Source organism: Suncus etruscus, chromosome 3, assembly GCF_024139225.1.
Source record: "Suncus etruscus isolate mSunEtr1 chromosome 3, mSunEtr1.pri.cur, whole genome shotgun sequence".
NCBI lineage: Eukaryota > Metazoa > Chordata > Mammalia > Eulipotyphla > Soricidae > Suncus > Suncus etruscus.
The window spans coordinates 46211675-46227995 of record NC_064850.1 but is presented as its reverse complement, the minus strand read 5'-3'; the positions used below and the strand labels follow the sequence as shown (position 1 = coordinate 46227995).

General features: G+C 50.6%; 1 protein-coding gene across 1 annotated transcript; it reads right to left on the bottom strand.

The window, feature by feature from the left end:
- On the bottom strand, positions 1-16107 carry FLVCR1 (FLVCR heme transporter 1). Its single transcript, XM_049769825.1, has 10 exons — positions 15323-16107; positions 11802-11946; positions 7750-7887; positions 5752-5819; positions 5296-5399; positions 4642-4749; positions 3641-3746; positions 3107-3218; positions 2248-2315; positions 1-794 (listed from the first exon to the last, which is right to left on the bottom strand). The coding sequence occupies exons 1-10, from the start codon at positions 16031-16033 to the stop codon at positions 732-734; spliced, it is 1623 nt and encodes a 540-aa protein (XP_049625782.1). The 5' UTR covers positions 16034-16107; the 3' UTR covers positions 1-731.
- Between the last annotated feature and the right edge of the window lie 214 nt (positions 16108-16321).

Sequence of the window (16321 nt, the reverse complement as noted above, 5' to 3'; positions counted from 1 at the left end):
TCAAAAGGAGGGCATGGAGGGGTAGAGAATGACTCAATATTAAGTCAGTAAAAAAAAAAAAAATAGTGTTAAAGAGTGTGGTGAGCAGGCCCCAAGGATGAACTCAGGGTTTGTGCCTGTCCCTTCGTGGAACCAGGTCCCAGAGCAGTGCCCAGGTGTAAGCATAAAGGTGGGTCCCTCACATGAAGCGACAGAGACAATATGGAGAAGGGAGGAACTTGTTTGGAAACCCAAACACTGATCATCCTTTAACTCAACAGCAGGTGGGGCTGCAGGGGAGCTTGGGAAAATGTTAGGACAAAGTGGAAGGGTAGTGTCAAGGCCTGGGGTGTCCCAAGGGCCCAGCAAGCTATAGTGGATGGCCTGATGCTCCAGCTCTTTATGGCCAATGGCACATACCTAAGGGCTGGTGTCAACTTTTGCTGCTAGGTTTGGGTTCATACCAGGCAGTGCTCAGGGCTCACTCTCAGCTCTATGCTCAGGCTCCCTCCTGGCTCTGTGCTCAGTGTTCACTCCTGACTGTGCTCAGGGGTCCCTATGGTAGGCCAGAGATCAAGCCTGGTTTGGTCAGATGTGAGGAGAGAGCCCTCCCCACTGTGCTGTCACTCTGGCCCCCAGAGAAAATGAAAAGGGGGCTCTAAGGCGGAGCAGTGAGGAAACGACTGGTGCAGGAAGGCGACTTTCACAGGAAGATTTCTCCACACCTCCTCCACGGTGCCAGCTTCTCACACTCACACGGTGGCCTCCCCTGGCGCAGGTATTACCACAGGCTCTGAGGGACTGTCTACCGGGACCTGCAGATGGGAATCAAGAGCTTAATGGCTGAAAACTTGATTCTGGGTGACACTAACAGCAGCCCTGTCCCCAGTCACACAGATTGAAACCCTGTGGGCTCCCCAGGTGGAAATGGCACAGACAGGGAGGGCGGGGGCTGGGCATTGATTTGTTTGGTTTTTGGGTGACAACTGGCAGTGCTCAGAGCTGCTCTGGGCTCAGTGCTTAGGAGCTCCTGCATGTAGTTTGGGTCATAGCCTTTTGGTGCCCAATTCCCTGGTACTGTCAAATAGGAAAACAGTTCTATGGTGATACTAGAAAAAGGAACACACAAAATAGTCTTTTAGATGCTGCCAGTGAGAACCTGTATGTCTCTCATAGGCACAGAAAACATACCACAGGGCTGGAGAGGTCAGTGAGCAGCAGACCCAGGTCTCAGTCTCACGATCCCTTGAGTATCTCCGGGAGCAATCCACAAGCACAGAACTGGTATACCCCAAAATAAAATTATATGGTGTGCTGGAGGCATAGTACAGGTGCTTTTGTGTGGGGTCAACTCCAGATTTATTCCCAGCACCATATAGGGTCTACGAGGTACCGCCAGGAATGATCCCTGAGCACCACTAGTTGTGTCCCCTTCAAAAACTAAAAAGAGAAAACACCTTAACAATGTTTGCTTTCTAGTATGTAAAATGATTTTGCCATATATTTTAAATTTTCCTTTAAAAAAAAGAAAACAAAAAACAGGGGCTGGAGAGATAGCACAGTGGTAGGGCGCTTGCCTTGCATGTGGCTGACCCAGGAAGGATCTCAGTTAGATCCCTGGCATCCCATATGGTCCCTCAAGCCAGGAGCAATTTCTGAGCACATAGCCAGGAGTAACCCTTGAGTGTCACCGAGTATGGCCCAAAAACAACCAAAAAACGATTTAGGAATTTGGAGTAATAGCACTGCAGGTAAGGTGTTTGCCTTGCACAGCTGATCTAGGTTGGATCCCCAGAATCCCATATGATCCCCTGAGCCTGCCAGGAGTGATTTCTGAGCAGAGACAGGAGTAACTCCTGAGTGTCGCTAGGTATGGCCCAAAAACAACAAAGAAAAAAAAGAAAATATTTAGGACTTAAATTTTTTTCTAGGGGCTGGAGAGATAGCATGGAGGTAAAGCATTTGCCTTTCATGCAGAAGGACGATGGTTTGAATCCCGGCATCCCATTTGGCGATTTCTGAGTGTGGAGCCAGGAGTAACCCCTGAGCACTGCCGGGTATGACCCAAAAACCAAAAAAAAAAAAAAAAACATTTTTTTTCTAGACCTCAGGGTCAAAGATGCGTCTTCACAGTCGGGCACATGTGTCAGAGTGGGGAGACCCTGGGTTCACTTCCTGGAGCTAGCCCCACAAAACAAAGTGACTCAGGAATGAAACAATGGGCTGGACACAGCAGGGACCACACCTGTGCCCCAAACCACCACTTACCGCCTTCACGGTGCCATTCATGACGCCAACATTTATGTTGTGTCTTCTCAGATCAGACTTGATCAATGCTGGAAGAAATGTGGTGGGAAAGGGCAATGGGTGTGAGTGTGCAAGTATTGTGCGCATGTGTGCATGCATGTATATGTGTGAAAACACACACATGCATGGAACAAAGTCAATTGGACCTGCCACGTGGCCCCAGCCAAGATCTCAGACACAGGGCTGGCAAGGAGAAGAGCCATCTGTACCCAGCCAGTGCTGCAACAGCTGAGAGCTGCAACAAAACAGACATGCAGTGGAAACATGGACAGACAGACAGTGGAAATACAGAAAGACAGACAGACAGTGGAAACACAGACAGACAGATACACACACAGAGAAACAGACATTGACAAAAACATAGACTGATACACATACAGTGGAGACACATAATGAGAGACAGACATGAGCAGACACACAGGCAGTGGAGACACACAGCTATTTGCTGACAGCCACATGGAGCAGGAGGTGAGTGAGGAGATGAAGGACAAACCTGCAGTACAGAAGACAAAGCATCAGGGCAGGAAGTGGCTGGAAGTGACTGGAAGTGATGGGGCAAGGTAAAATCAGCCACAAAACCACCACTGAAGTGAGGCTAGATTGTCTGCTGGGGTGCTGAGGATGATCCTGATGGAGGTAGGACCCAGGACAGAGCAAGGTTCCATATACCCCAATATTCCTGGTGTGTATGATTTGGTTTCGAGAAACAGTGGCTATGCTCAGGACTTCCTGAGAAAAGCCGTAAGAGTCCCGAGGTCTGTGGCACCCCGAGCAGTCCCCTACAGTAATGGGACCAACCCAGGCCGGGGCCCCAATTTACCTGTCAGGATGATGCCCACAAATATCCAGACACACAGGAACAAGTTGCCAGCCATGGGCCCATGCGTAGTTGTGAGCTTCCCTTGTGCCAATGTAAACAAAATCCCAAAGATCTGAGGCAGGCAACAGAGATGCTCAGATTAGAGAGTGGATGCCGACCCCAAAATCCACCTATCTCCAGCAGCAGAGCTGGGGGCCCACCCTGGCCCAGACCCAGAAAGTTCTTTCCCATCTATTCAGCTGGGCTGAATGTATGTGAAAAGCACATGTCAAAGGTCAGATATTAACAGGGCTGGGACTCAGCTCCAATCCCCCCAGAAAGACAGCAATGACCTAGGTTGGCAGGTCAGGGGACTTTGTTTGCTTATAGGAGGCAGATCCACTAGAAAGGCACTGAGTGTGTTGAGTATATATCAGTGAGTTTGTGTGTTAGTAAGCGTGAGTGTATAAGTGAATGTGTATGAGAGAGAGAAGGGGGCAGAGCTAAAGTCAGCCTCAACCCTGTGCCCTGGAACATTCCAGAACCCGCCCTTACTTGGGCAGCTGCATTGAGCAGGCCAGACGAAGTCCCCTCAGACTCAGGGTAGGTGATCTCTACAGCGAATTCGAATCCCAGTGGAAGGTAACCTGTCATGAAGAAACTGGGGGATAAGTCTAGAATTACCATGAGGCTGCAGGCCAGGACCAGATCCAGCCTGCAAGGGGCTCTGGGCCCCTCAAAGTGACCTTTTTTTTTTTTTGGGGGGGGGGGGACCTCACCCGGCGGTGCTCAGGGGTTACTCCTGGCTGTCTGCTCAGAAATAGCTCCTGGCAGGCACCGGGACCATATGGGACACCGGGATTCAAACCAACCACCTTTGGTCCTGGATTGGCTGCTTGCAAGGTAAACGCCACTGTGCTATCTCTCCGGGCCCCAAAGTGACCTTTTTTGAAGCTGTGAATGGGAAATGGCTGCGAGATGACTCACCCATCAGTCCTGGTCACACTATTTCTTATCTTTATTTGTCTTTGAACCACATCCTGAGGTGCTCAGGGGTCACTCCTGGCTGTGCTTTGGGGACCCTTCGAGGTGCTGGGCATAGAGGCAGAGTTGACCATGTGTGGGAAACTTTGGATCTATCTTTCTACCTACAGGTCCTGATCCTGGCTCACCTCTCATTTTCTTTCTTTTCTTTTCTTTCTATCTTTTTTTTTTTTTTTTTTTTTGCTTTTTGGGCCATACCCAGAGCCACTCAGGGGTTACTCCTGACTCTGCACTCAGAAATCGCTCCTGGCAGGCTCGGGAAATGGGATTTGGGGGATCAAACCTGGGTCTGTCCAGGGTGCCTGGGTCGGCCACTTGCAAGGCAAATGCCCTACCACTGTGCTATCACTCTGGCCCCACACCTTTCATTTTCTAAATGTGACCCATGCCTAACTCGGGGAAACACTGCCATGTCACACTCACAGGACAGATCGGGGACCCATAGGGCAGGCCACCCTCTCAGGATACCCAGAGTCCAGGGGAGCCTCCTGGGCCCCCCAGGGCCTGCTTACCCCAGCACTCCTCCAGTGACAAACACGACAATATTTCCAAGGTGCAGTGTGAAGGTGAAGACCAGCATTCCAATGAAAGATAATATGTATACTATCAGGGTGGTCTGTCTGGGAAGAATGACACAGCTCAGTCAGCCACACTTAGCCAGGGTCCCAGGCGCAGGGACATGCATCTGCTGGCTTTGTCAGGGGGTCCAGGTATGTTAAGAACACATGTGTGCTGAGTCTGTCAGGGAATCCTGGGCAAGTTAAGGACACACATGTGCTGGCTCAGTCAGGGTCACAGACATGTAAAAACATGCATGTGCTAATTCAATCAGAAGTTTGAACAGGTGTGGACACCCGTGTGCTGTTTTAGTGCTTCCTGTCTCTGCCCCACACTCCCACCAGCTGGACATTCATCAGACAACAAAGGGAACTGGCTATTTGGGTTGGTGCTCAGGGCTGACTCCTGTGTCTGAACTCAGGGATCACTCCTAGTGGGCTCAGGGAGATCACAAGGGATGCCGGGGACAGAACCTGAGGCTCTTGAGTGCAGTGCTCCAGTCCTTTCATCCACCACCACCACCACAACCCCTAGTCCCACCACAGTCCTGGTGATAGTCACCCCTGAGCACTAGAAGCTGAGCCCACACCTGGGCCCATCCTGCTTACTTGTAGGTTTTGGTGTAATCCAGCCACAAGCCACAGATGATGGAGCCCACCATGCCTGCCACGACCAACGTCAGCCCGATCCTGCCAGCATACACCTCCTGGTTCTGGGAACACGCAGAGGGACTCAAGCCTGATTCTGACACCCCCATTCCAGTGCTAGACTCTGTGGGTACCAATGGATAGTCCAATCCCACAGCCACAGGAAGAAAGGGTGAGAGGCGGCAGGATATGATACAGGACATTCTACTGTGTTTGTTGACTGGGATTTGAGGTGACCCAGAAGTGCTCAGGGCTGAGTGCTACAAAGTCACTCCTGGCAGGGCTCAGGAGACTGATGAGGGTCAGTCTGAGGGGAGGTACAGGTAGGCACATCCCCCTGCACTGTCCTTGGGTTGATGAGGTGTAGATGTCCCTAGCACCAAGGCCCTCCCAGTCCTTTCAGGCCCTGTGGCTTACCACATGGTGGGTCAGGATCATCTGATTGAGCAGTGTGGACACAGAGTAGAAGGCGCCCGTCATGATGCCTGCAAGGACAGAATGTAAGTGCTGCCTGGTAGGGCCATGAGCCAGGTCCCCTCCTGGACCCCCAGCACAGCTGGGCAGGGGCGTGTTTACGAACATGAAAAACCCAATGCAGGAACTGGCAAGCCCACAGAAACACAATGGTTTGTTCTGTCTGGGGGAGTCACACACCCAGCAACTTTCCCTCACTCTGTGTTCAGGGATCACTCCTGGCATCATTCAAGGTGTACCCAGGTTGGTCACCGGCAAAACAGGCACCTTCCTCTATACCAGCTCTCAGCCTCCAGGGAGCACACTGGAGCCTAACAGTCTGTCTGATTAAATAAAGATACTCTGTGAGGCCGGAGAGATAGCATGGAGGTAGGCCGTTTGCCTTGCATGCAGAAGGACGGTGGTACAACTCCCGGCATCCCGTATGGTCTCCCCGAGCCTGCCAGGAGCGATTTCTTTGAGCGTAGAGCCAGGAGGAACCCCTGAGCTCTGCCAGGTGTGACCCCCCCAAAAAAATATATACTTTGTGCCATCGGTGACAAGGCCCCCTCAAACTTAGAGCACTCTAAGGCCTGAAATGGAAAACTCTTCTCCTCTACAGCCAGTTTGCAAGGTCAAGTTCAGCTGCAGAGCAGGACCTCCATGCCCTCCACTCATTCCCCTTCCTTCCAGTCCTAACCCTGCCCACTGCTGTTCACTTTCCTGATGCTTCTCTCTCCTCCCCAGTCAGCTGATAAGGCCTTGAAAACCACAGCAAAGAGCAAACTTCTTTCAAGTACTCAACACACGTATTTGAGAAGCATCGCTAAGCGATGAAAATACAGTGACTAAAGGAGTTAAACATTAATTGAACTCTTGTAGGCCTGTGGAAGGGAAAAAGGTACATGTACATTCAGGTATAAGAAACACAAGCACAAAAGGAAAAGAACGTCACAGGAAAAGGAAGGAGAAAAGAATTTGTTCTAATAAATCTCCAAGGACCATTGTGCTTTTTATCCTACTTCTGAGCGAGGAGTTTCAGGTTCAAACCACCAGAGTTGGTATTTCCCAGCAACGTGAAAGAAGGGGATTGGGAATGTTGGGGTGAAAGTGGAGATGCTGGGCTTGACTTTGGTGTCTTCCAAGGGAGGAGTGAGAAAGAGATGAAGCCAGAACAAGAAGGTTAGTGAGATAAGGAGTCTATCAGGGGAGCCTGGAGCCTGAGACACAGACTCCACCAAAACTAATGTTCTACAACAAGGAAAAAAGAAATCCACTTTTGAAACATGCCACCACCACCACCACCCCTGGTCCACCCCTCCTCTCACTCCAGAACCCCTGGATGTGACCTGAACAGAACAAAGACAGGGGGAGGAAGTGACCCTGGCAAAGATCAGAGTTCAGAAATCCGGGAGTGATCTGCTCTGGGCGTGGGGCAGTGATGCACTGGGGGACCCTCCATGGGACTCAAGTCAGTCAGAGGCCTGCAGCGAGGGGTTTTTGAAGGCTCATCAGCCAGAAACGGTGTATGCAGTCTTTCAGCAGTTTGAGCCCCAGGAATAAGGAACAAGAGGACAGAAAACCATCACTGTCACTGTCCTCATGGGGTTGGCAAGGAACCCAGGGCCTTGGGCAGGGAAGAGAGAGGGGTTTTGGCCCAGCCCAGTGAGAGGGTTAGAAAACCAAAGAACCCAGTGCATTGGAGCCTGTGCTCTAGGCTCAGGTGTCTGAGCAGAAGGACGAGCGCTGGGCCAAACACTGTCAACCACCAAGAAGGGCTATAGACCAATGGTATGTCTGAGCATGGGCCAGGGGAGGGGATGCCTGTCTGTCTGTCTGGTCAGGCACCCAGTTTGATTCTCAGTAAACAGTCTCATTCAGTGAAGCTCCAACCACAGGACAAACAAAATCAAGATGCTGCAAAGCTCGAAGCTCCAAGAAAGCCAAGAGCAAATGACTCACCATAACTAATCAGCAGCAGGACGAAGGGGACATTTCTGAAGAGATTCATTATGGACCTGCCGTATGAGAAGTCAGGGGGGCTGTCTTGCAAGGCCGCCTGGGCCTGGCTCGGTGGATATTTCGGCTTCTCTCGAAAAGCTGGAGATGAGAAGAGGGTTATACACCAGGGTCTCCCAGGAGCAGCCTTGGGCCAGGGTGGCTGTCTTTTTTCTTTTCTTTTCTTTTTTTTGTTTGTTTGTTTTTGGACCACACCTAGTGGCGCTCAGGGGTTACTCCTGGCTCTGCACTCAGAAATTGTTCCTGGCTTGGGGGACTATATGGGATGCCAGGGATTGAATCCACTTCCATCCTGGGTCAGCTGCATGCAAAGCAAACACCCTACCACTGTGCTACCTCTCTGGCCCAAGGCTCAGTCTGATTAAATCACTACCAAGCAAGGGTGGGGCTCTGGACAGATACATGCACCAGCCACACATCACAGGAGACTGACAAGCTAGTGACTTGTTGCCGTATGATACACATGATAGCTCCACTCCCAAAAGCAGCACGTGTGTGTGTGTGTGTGTGTGTGTGTGTGTGTGTGTGTGTGTGTGTGTGTGTGTGTGTGTGTGTTTGGGCCATATCACCAGTGTTCAGGTTTACTCAGCACTCAGGAATCACTCCTGGTGGGCACAGGAGACCCTATGGTATGCCAGAGATTGAACCTGGGTCAACTGCCTATAAGGCAAACACCTTGACTATTGCTCTGCCCCCAAAACAGCACTTTTATTTTCCAATTTGAGTCATCCTGGCACATCCTGTGCTCTCAAGACACATAAAGGATGCACTTTCCCACGAACCACATGTCCCACACACACTTTTGATTATTCTTAGGAAATATGTGTGTTTCCCATGGATGAGATTCCGAGTTTGAGCCACAGCAGTGAGCAATTTGAAAAAAAATTAAATCAAAACCCATACACACACAATTCCAAAAACAACTTACAAAGCTGTATGACCCATGTTTGCAGGCTGGAGGGTTACTACTGGCCCCATTTGGATACAATACCACATGGGACGCCCCACAGCACCCGGAAGAAGCCCTAAGCCAGGGTTCCTCAAAAGTTTTAAATAGGGGGCCAGTTCACTGTCCCTCAGACTGCTGAGGGATGGACTATAGTTTTCAAAAAAAAAAAAAAAGACTATGAGCACATTCCTAAGCACATATCTTATTTTGAAGTAAAAAAAAAGTGGGGGGAACAAATACAACATTTAAAATGAAAAAGTAAAATTAAATCAACAATCTTACCAGTATTTCAATGGGAACTATGGGCAGGCAAACATCTGGCTTCCGGTTTCCTCTTTGATTCTGGAGACCAGCTCTTGCCAGGTATAGGGTTTGGGGAGGCCCCATACCGGAGCCCTTCTCCCTAGCCTGGGGGGGGGGGTGCTGGGAGGCTTGGCAGGCCCCCAGCCGTCCTTGTCTTTTTCCCCTGACTCCAGGCCTTCCCTGGGTGCCAGCTCAGATGGCCAGAAGTGGGTTCAGGTGGACTCTTAGGGGTCCTCAGGCTTCCCCCCTCCCTCTGTACTCCAAGGGGGAGGTGCATGGGGAGGAGGGCAGGCAGACATCTGGTTTCCGGTTTCCCCTTTGATTCTAGAAGCCAGCTCTTGTCAGGTATGGGGTTTGGGGAGTCCCCATGCCGGAGGCCTTCTCCCTAGCCTAGAGAGTGCTGGGCTGCTTGGCAGGCCCCCAGCCATCCCCCTTTTTCTCCCCTGGACTCCAGGCCTTCCCTAGGCACCGGTCTAGGTGGACTCTATAAGGGTCATCAGGCTTTCCCCCTATCTCTCCCTACACTAATGGGAATGTGCTTTGGGAGGAGGGTGGGCCATTCTAGCACTGGTTTATGTTGGGACAGTCACTAGAAATTTTTTCTCCTTGGTTTCCTATTGATAGTATTGTATGCATATATTTTATATATCCATAATATCCATCTTGTATTGTGACCTTGATACTGCCCTACAAAGCTCATTTCTAATCTTTTACTGCCTCAGTCCCAACCCTTATTTCCCCCCATCTTCCCATGTAGGTGCAGCTCATGATATGAAGCTCACCACATAGAGTGATGAGTGCAGTTATAGAAATAACTACACTGAAAACTATCATAACAATGTGAATGAATGAGGGAAAAAGAAAGCCTGTCTCAAATACAGGTGTGGGTGGGGTGGGGAGTAGGGAGATCTGGGAAATTGGTGGCGGGAATTTTGCACTGGTGAAGGGGGGTGTTCTTTACATGACTGTAATCATACAACTACAATTATATTTGTAACCACGGTGTTTAAATAAAGATAATTTTTTTTTGTTTGTTTTGTTTTTGGGCCACACCCGGCGGTGCTCAGGGGTTACTCCTGGCTGTCTGCTCAGAAATAGCTCGTGGCAGGCACGGGGGACCATATGGGACACCGGGATTTGAACCAATCACCTTTGGTCCTAGATCGGCTGCTTGCAAGGCAAACGCCACTGTGCTATCTCTCCAGGCCCTAAAGATAATTTTTTTTAAAAAAGGGAACAAATACAACATTTAAAATGAAAAAGTAAAATTGAATCAACAATCTTACCAGTATTTCAATGGGAACTATGGGCCTATTTTTGGCAGGACATGTTTGAGGACCCCTGCCTGATAAGAGGAGGAGTTGAGAGACAGAGAAGAAAGGGAGCTAGGGAGTGTGGCACAGATCCCACACATCGCAGTGTGGCTCCAGGATGAGTTGGGTTAAAGCACAATAGGTAGTTGCAAAAATACCCAGCAGGCCAGATAAATGTCCTCAGTGGACCACATATGGCCCACGGGCCAAAATTTGAGGACTATCAACCAGGTGGGCCCCAAAATAAAACCATGCTCACAGCAGTGGTGGGCATTAAATAAATCTTAATTATTGAGTCTGGGGCCAGAGCAATAGCACAACAGGGAGGGTGTTGCCTTGCACATGGCCAACCCAGATTCAATCCCTGTCATCCTATAGGGTCTTCCAAGCCTGCCAGAAGTCATTTCTGAGCATAGAGCCAGGAGTAATCCCTGAGCACCATTGAATGTGGCCCAAAAGCAGAATATATAAATAAATAAAAATAAAATTATTGAATCTGAGTTAAAAAGAATCATCAATTCACTTGCTGTTGACAACTGGTTATTAGTTATTAATCAATACAGCTAATTAATTTTCCTGTCTTCAGCTATTTGTGGGTTGGGACCAAAATCCAGTTGTACACCAGGCTTATTCCTGACTCTGTGCTCAGAGATCACTCCTGGCTGGTTCATGGGGCAGTAAAGAATGCTGGGGACTAAGCCCAAGTCAGCAGGATGCAGGCAAAAACCCTTCCTGCTTTACTATGGCTCCAGACACCTCCAATTAAGTTTTTGTTTTTGTTTTTGTTTTATTGATTTTGGGCCACACCCAGCGGTACTCAGGAGTTACTCCTGCTCTCTGCTCCTGGCAGGCATGGGGGACCATATGGGATGCCGGGATTTGAACCACCATTGGTCCTGGGTGGGTCTGCTTCTTGCAAGGCAAACAACCTACTGCTGTGCTATCTCTCCAGCCCTCCAGGTAAGTTTTTTATCTCACAAAATATAGATAAGCTGTGGCCCAACGAAGGGTGCAAAGTAGGTGCTGGCATGGTAAGCAGAGAGTTGTGGCAGTCTGACAGCCTGCACAGATGCCTGCTGCCCAGACCATACTCTGTGCCTGAGCCCAACCCTGGGACCCTGGATGCCCACAGGGTTAGTGCCATGGCCTGGCTCAGCCCCTTAGCAGAGCCAGAACCAAAGGGCAGGCGGGTAAGGCACAAGGCTGCTATCACCAATGGTCGGGTAGAGTAGGAGGCCAAAAGGGGCCTGGCTTCACCTCCACTAGGGTGCAATGTGAGGGAACAGTGCAGCCCTGGCCAATTCGAGAAACCAGACAAGCATGCGACGTCCCCACAGGAGCCACCAGGCCTAGGCCTGACTCTATTTCCTTTGCCTTTGCCTATCAATCCTTTGGGCTTTGGCGGGAAAGAAAGGGAAACCATCACTCACCAATCAAAGTTAAGACGAATAAAAAGGTGGAGATGCCTGCAGTCCCGTAGAACATGACACTGATGTTGGACGCCAGGAGCTCTGTGTTATTCTGTGTGTTCGGCACCAGAACTGGGGGAAGCAGGAAGCCAATTGCAGTTCCGAGCTACAAGAAAAAAGAATCAAGTGAACACATAAGGTCCGTGAGCAGCCCATGAGTGTGGACTCAGGCTGGCAAGGGCCAGGTGGGGCTGGGAAGCACCCAGTCTGACCACTTGGAACCCAAGAGCCTTCATTATGATCCCCACCAGCTGATGGAAATCTCTGATGAGCAGCTGCTCCCTCACCTTACGGGGACTGAGCACTGCATCTGAAGTCAGACTCCAAGAAGAGTCTGGAGAGATGAAAGGGCAGCGCCCCAGTAGCTCAGGCTTGAGTTTCATTACTGCAAAGGGTCTTTTTATTTTTTTGTAGGGGAAAGGGTAAGAGATGGTATGGACTACCTTGGCCATGCTCAGGGGTTACTCCTGGCTCAGTGCTTACTCCTGGTGATATGAGATGGGGGATGACAATGTGGTGCTGGAGATCAAACGGGTTGGTTGATTGCAAGGCAAGGACCAAACTTTTGTGGGTTTAAATAAATCTTGCCCCCAAAATAAACAAATAAACAAATAAATCTTGTGGTCTTGACAGAACAGCTAGACTGTAAATTATAGTAATTATAGTAAATTATTCTGTTGAAAGGTTACACATAATAAATATGCAAAAAGTTGAACCTTTTGTTTGTTTTTTGTTGTTGTTGTTTTTTTTGTTTTGTTTTTGGGCCACACCTGTTTGACGCTCAGGGGTTACTCCTGGCTATGTGCTCAGAAATTGCCCCTGGCTTGGGGGGACCATATGGGACGCCGGGGGATCGAACCACAGTCCTTTCCTTGGCTAGCGCTTGCAAGGCAGACACCTTACCTCTAGCGCCACCTTCCTGGCCCAAGTTGAAGCTTTTGAATACAAACTTGCCACTAGTATGCCTGAGGCTGAATAAGCAGGAATTACATTTTAGACAATGTATCACAGGACCCCCACAGACGAAATTCAAACCATAATAAAAAATTCAGTCTGTGGTTCAGAAGTTAAATAAAAACATAAATAGTCAAAAATAGTACAACTAATGGGGGACCTTTGCCCAGAACACAGCATCCCAGGTTTCATCCCTGAGTACAGATAAAAAGTAAGGACTAAGCACAGCTGACCATGATCCAAAAAAAAATTAAAAAAAAAATTAAACCAGGGGCCGGGCGGTGGTGCTAAAGGTAAGGTGCCTGCCTTGCCTGCGCTAGCCTTGGACGGACTGCGGTTCGATCCCCCGGTGTCCCATATGGTCCCCCAAGCCAGGAGCAACTTCTGAGCGCATAGCCAGGAGTAACCCCTGAGCGTTACTGGGTGTGGCCCAAAAACCAAAAAAAAAAAAAAAAATTAAACCAAAGAGAGGTTAAAGGGTAGATCCCAGATCAAATCTCTGAACCATATGTAGTCCTCCAAATCCCTCTAGGAGTGACCCCTGAGCAGCAGCTCAGAATAAGCCCTGAGCACCTGGCTAAGGCCCAGAGACAAAATTAAAAAATTCAAAGCCAAAAAAAAAAAATTCAAAGCCAGGGGCTAGAAAATTGGTATAAGAGTACATTGTTTGCCTTGCACCTTGCCAACCTGGGTTCAATCCTTGACATGGCATTTTGCCATCCCCACCCCCTAGTACTACCAAGAATGATCACTGAGTGCAGAACTAAGAGTAAGCCCTTAGCACCACCAGGTGTAACCCCTAAACAGAAAAAAAAAATTATCAGGGCCGGAGAGATAGCATGGAGGTAAGGCATTTGCCTTGCATGCAGAAGATAGGTGGTTCGAATCCCGGTGTCCCATATGGTCCCCTGAGCCTGCCAGGAGCGATTTCTGAGCATAGTGCCAGGAGTAACCTCTGAGCGCTGCCGGGTGTGACCCCAAAAATAAAATTATCTTAAGAAAAAGAGGAAGAGAGGCTAGAGCTATGGAGCAGTGGTAGACTGTTTGCCTTGCACGCAGCTGACCCACGACGGACCTGGGTTTGATCCCTGGCGATCCATATGGTCCCTTCAAGCCAGGAGCAATTTCAGAGCACATAGCCAGGAATAAACCCTGGGCATCACCGGATGTGTCCCAAAACAAAACAAAACAAAAAAAGAGGAAGAAAAAGATAAAGGCCTCATTCTGTTTCCTAATATTACTGGACATGAAAATAGTCAGGAAAGCACCGTCAGGAAGAATTGACTAGTCAGGTCACCCTGTTAAAAGTTAGTTTCTGGGAGGGGCCGGAGAGATAGCATGGAGGTAAGGCGTTTGCCTCTCATGCAGGAGGTCATCGGTTCGAATCCCGGCGTCCCATATATGGTCCTCCCGTGCCTGCCAGGAGCAATTTCTGAGCCTGGAGCCAGGAATAACCCCTGAGCACTGCCGGGTGTGACCCAAAAACCACAAAAAAAAAAAAAAAAAAAAAAAAAAAAAAAAAAAAAAGTTAGTTTCTGGGGTCCTTAGTGATAATAAAGTGGGGAGGGCACTTGCCTTGCACATAACCGGTACCTGAGTTCAATTCCTGGCATCCCATATGGCCCCCTGAGCTCAAAAGGGATGACCCCTAAGCCCAGGGTCCTGTAAACCTTGAGCACTACAAGGAATGGTCCCAAAAAGAGAGTGATAAAGGGAGTCCTTGATTTCTGATTTGTGTGGCATTTTATTCCTGGAAAACTAGCTGCAGGGTTCCATGAGACCTTTTGGCACGGAACATATATTGGGCAGCTACTACAAGTTTTACACTCATTCACTCAGATGAGGGTTCTGGTGCCAGGCTCTATTTATCAGGAACTGTGCCCACTGGCCACACAGACGGGAAGGAACCTCCCAGATTCCAAGTCCTTCTGGAGAAAGTTACTGGCAACTCATTCCCTAATAGCGCTGCCCAGTGATCTCAGAAATGAAACTAGGAGCTAGATCAAACTATTTTTTCTTTATTTTGGGGGGGGCACATCCGGCGGCGGCGCTCAGGGGTTCCTACTACTCCTGGCTCTGCACCTAGAAATCACTCCTGGCAAGCTTTGTCGCGTGCAAGGCAAACGCCCTACCAGCTGTGTTATCGTTTAGGCCCCTCACAAATAACTTATTTAATTTTTGTGGTTTGGGGGGGGGGCACGCTCAATGGTGCTGGGGATGGGATGAGGAGGAACCATGCATTCTGGGGGAATTAAAGGTGTGCTCTCCAGCACAAAAAGTCTGTGCTCCAATCCCAGCGATTGTCATTTTACAGGCGATTTTCTACAAAGTCTGGCCCTTTCCAAAAATCAACCAAAGTCCCCTTAACTGAATGCTGTTCTCCTCACTTTATCTTCCTCTCCCGCTCTGAACGACTGAATTTAGGTGAGTGGGGCGTGCCTGGGCCCCCAGCTAAGACCTCAGAGTCCCCATATCACCCCAACCATGCTTGCCTGCACCCTGCGCGCTCTGGCCTCTCCTCTACTTACCTGATTGCCAAGCACGGCGGTGGCGCAGGCGGTAGACACCTCCTTAGGTCCGAACCACACGGAGGCGATGCGGGAGGGCAGGCCGAGGATGAAGACCTGTGCCACGGCGCACAGACACTGGCCCAGCATGGTGACCCCAAAGAGGTGCGGCCGCACGCTGGCGCACTTAATCCAGGCGCCCAGGCAGTTGAGGCCGGAGCCAAGCAGCGCGCTGAGCCGCAGGCCGCGGGCTTGCAGCAGCCAGGTGGCCGGAAAGATGAGCGGCACGTAGGCCAGCATGTAGACCATGGACAGCCAGTCCACCTGCAGGGTCTCCACGCCGTAGAAGCCTTCGAACACGTTGGTGATGATGCTGTACTGGATCCATTGGAAGGCGTTGATCAGCGACGACAGGCTAAAGAGCAGCAGCACCGCGAAGCGCAGCGGGGACAGCGCGGTGCGTGCGCCCGGGTGGCCGGGCACCGGCTGGCCGGGGCCATCGGCGAGCAGCCGCTTCTGCGTGTCCTCCTCGGGGTCTCCCAGTGCCTGCTGGCCGGGGCCATCGGGGAGCCATCGGCCATGCGTGTCCTCCTCCAGGGTGACCGCGGGGCTGTCCCGGGGGTCCCCGTTTTGGACCGGGAAGCTGTCACTCGCCCCGTGGCGCGCCTCTGCGTCTCCAATTCCCCCCGGAGAGCCTTTCTCCGGCGCCCCCGTGGCGTCCGGCCGTGCCATGTCCGAGAGCGGGCGATCCCCGTGCTCCCACCGGGCAACCCCGGAGCGCCCGAAGCTGGTGCAGGAAAAGGTGAAGCTCAGGCGGCTGCAGCGAGGGCCACAGAGCCCGCCCCGCTGCGTCATCGCGTCCTGGGCCCCGCGGCCCATCAGCTCATTCTGCGCTCTGCGCTGGAGCCAATCGGGGTGACCGAGACGCGCCCGCTCCCCCGAGCCCGCCTTCACCCGGGGCCGGCTTGGCCGTCGCGTAAAGAAATGTTGAATTACCATCTGTCTTCTCTGTGTGCTTAG

Excerpts from the sequence above, each read along its gene's own strand:
- FLVCR1 (XM_049769825.1), bottom strand. The coding sequence starts at position 16,033 with ATGGCACGGCCGGACGCCACGGGGGCGCCGGAGAAAGGCTCTCCGGGG. Across the intron at positions 5,400-5,751 it reads TGATCCTGACCCACCATGTG|AACCAGGAGGTGTATGCTGG; the intron begins GTAAGCCACAGG and ends GCGTGTTCCCAG. Across the intron at positions 2,316-3,106 it reads TGTGGGCATCATCCTGACAG|CATTGATCAAGTCTGATCTG; the intron begins GTAAATTGGGGC and ends CATTTCTTCCAG.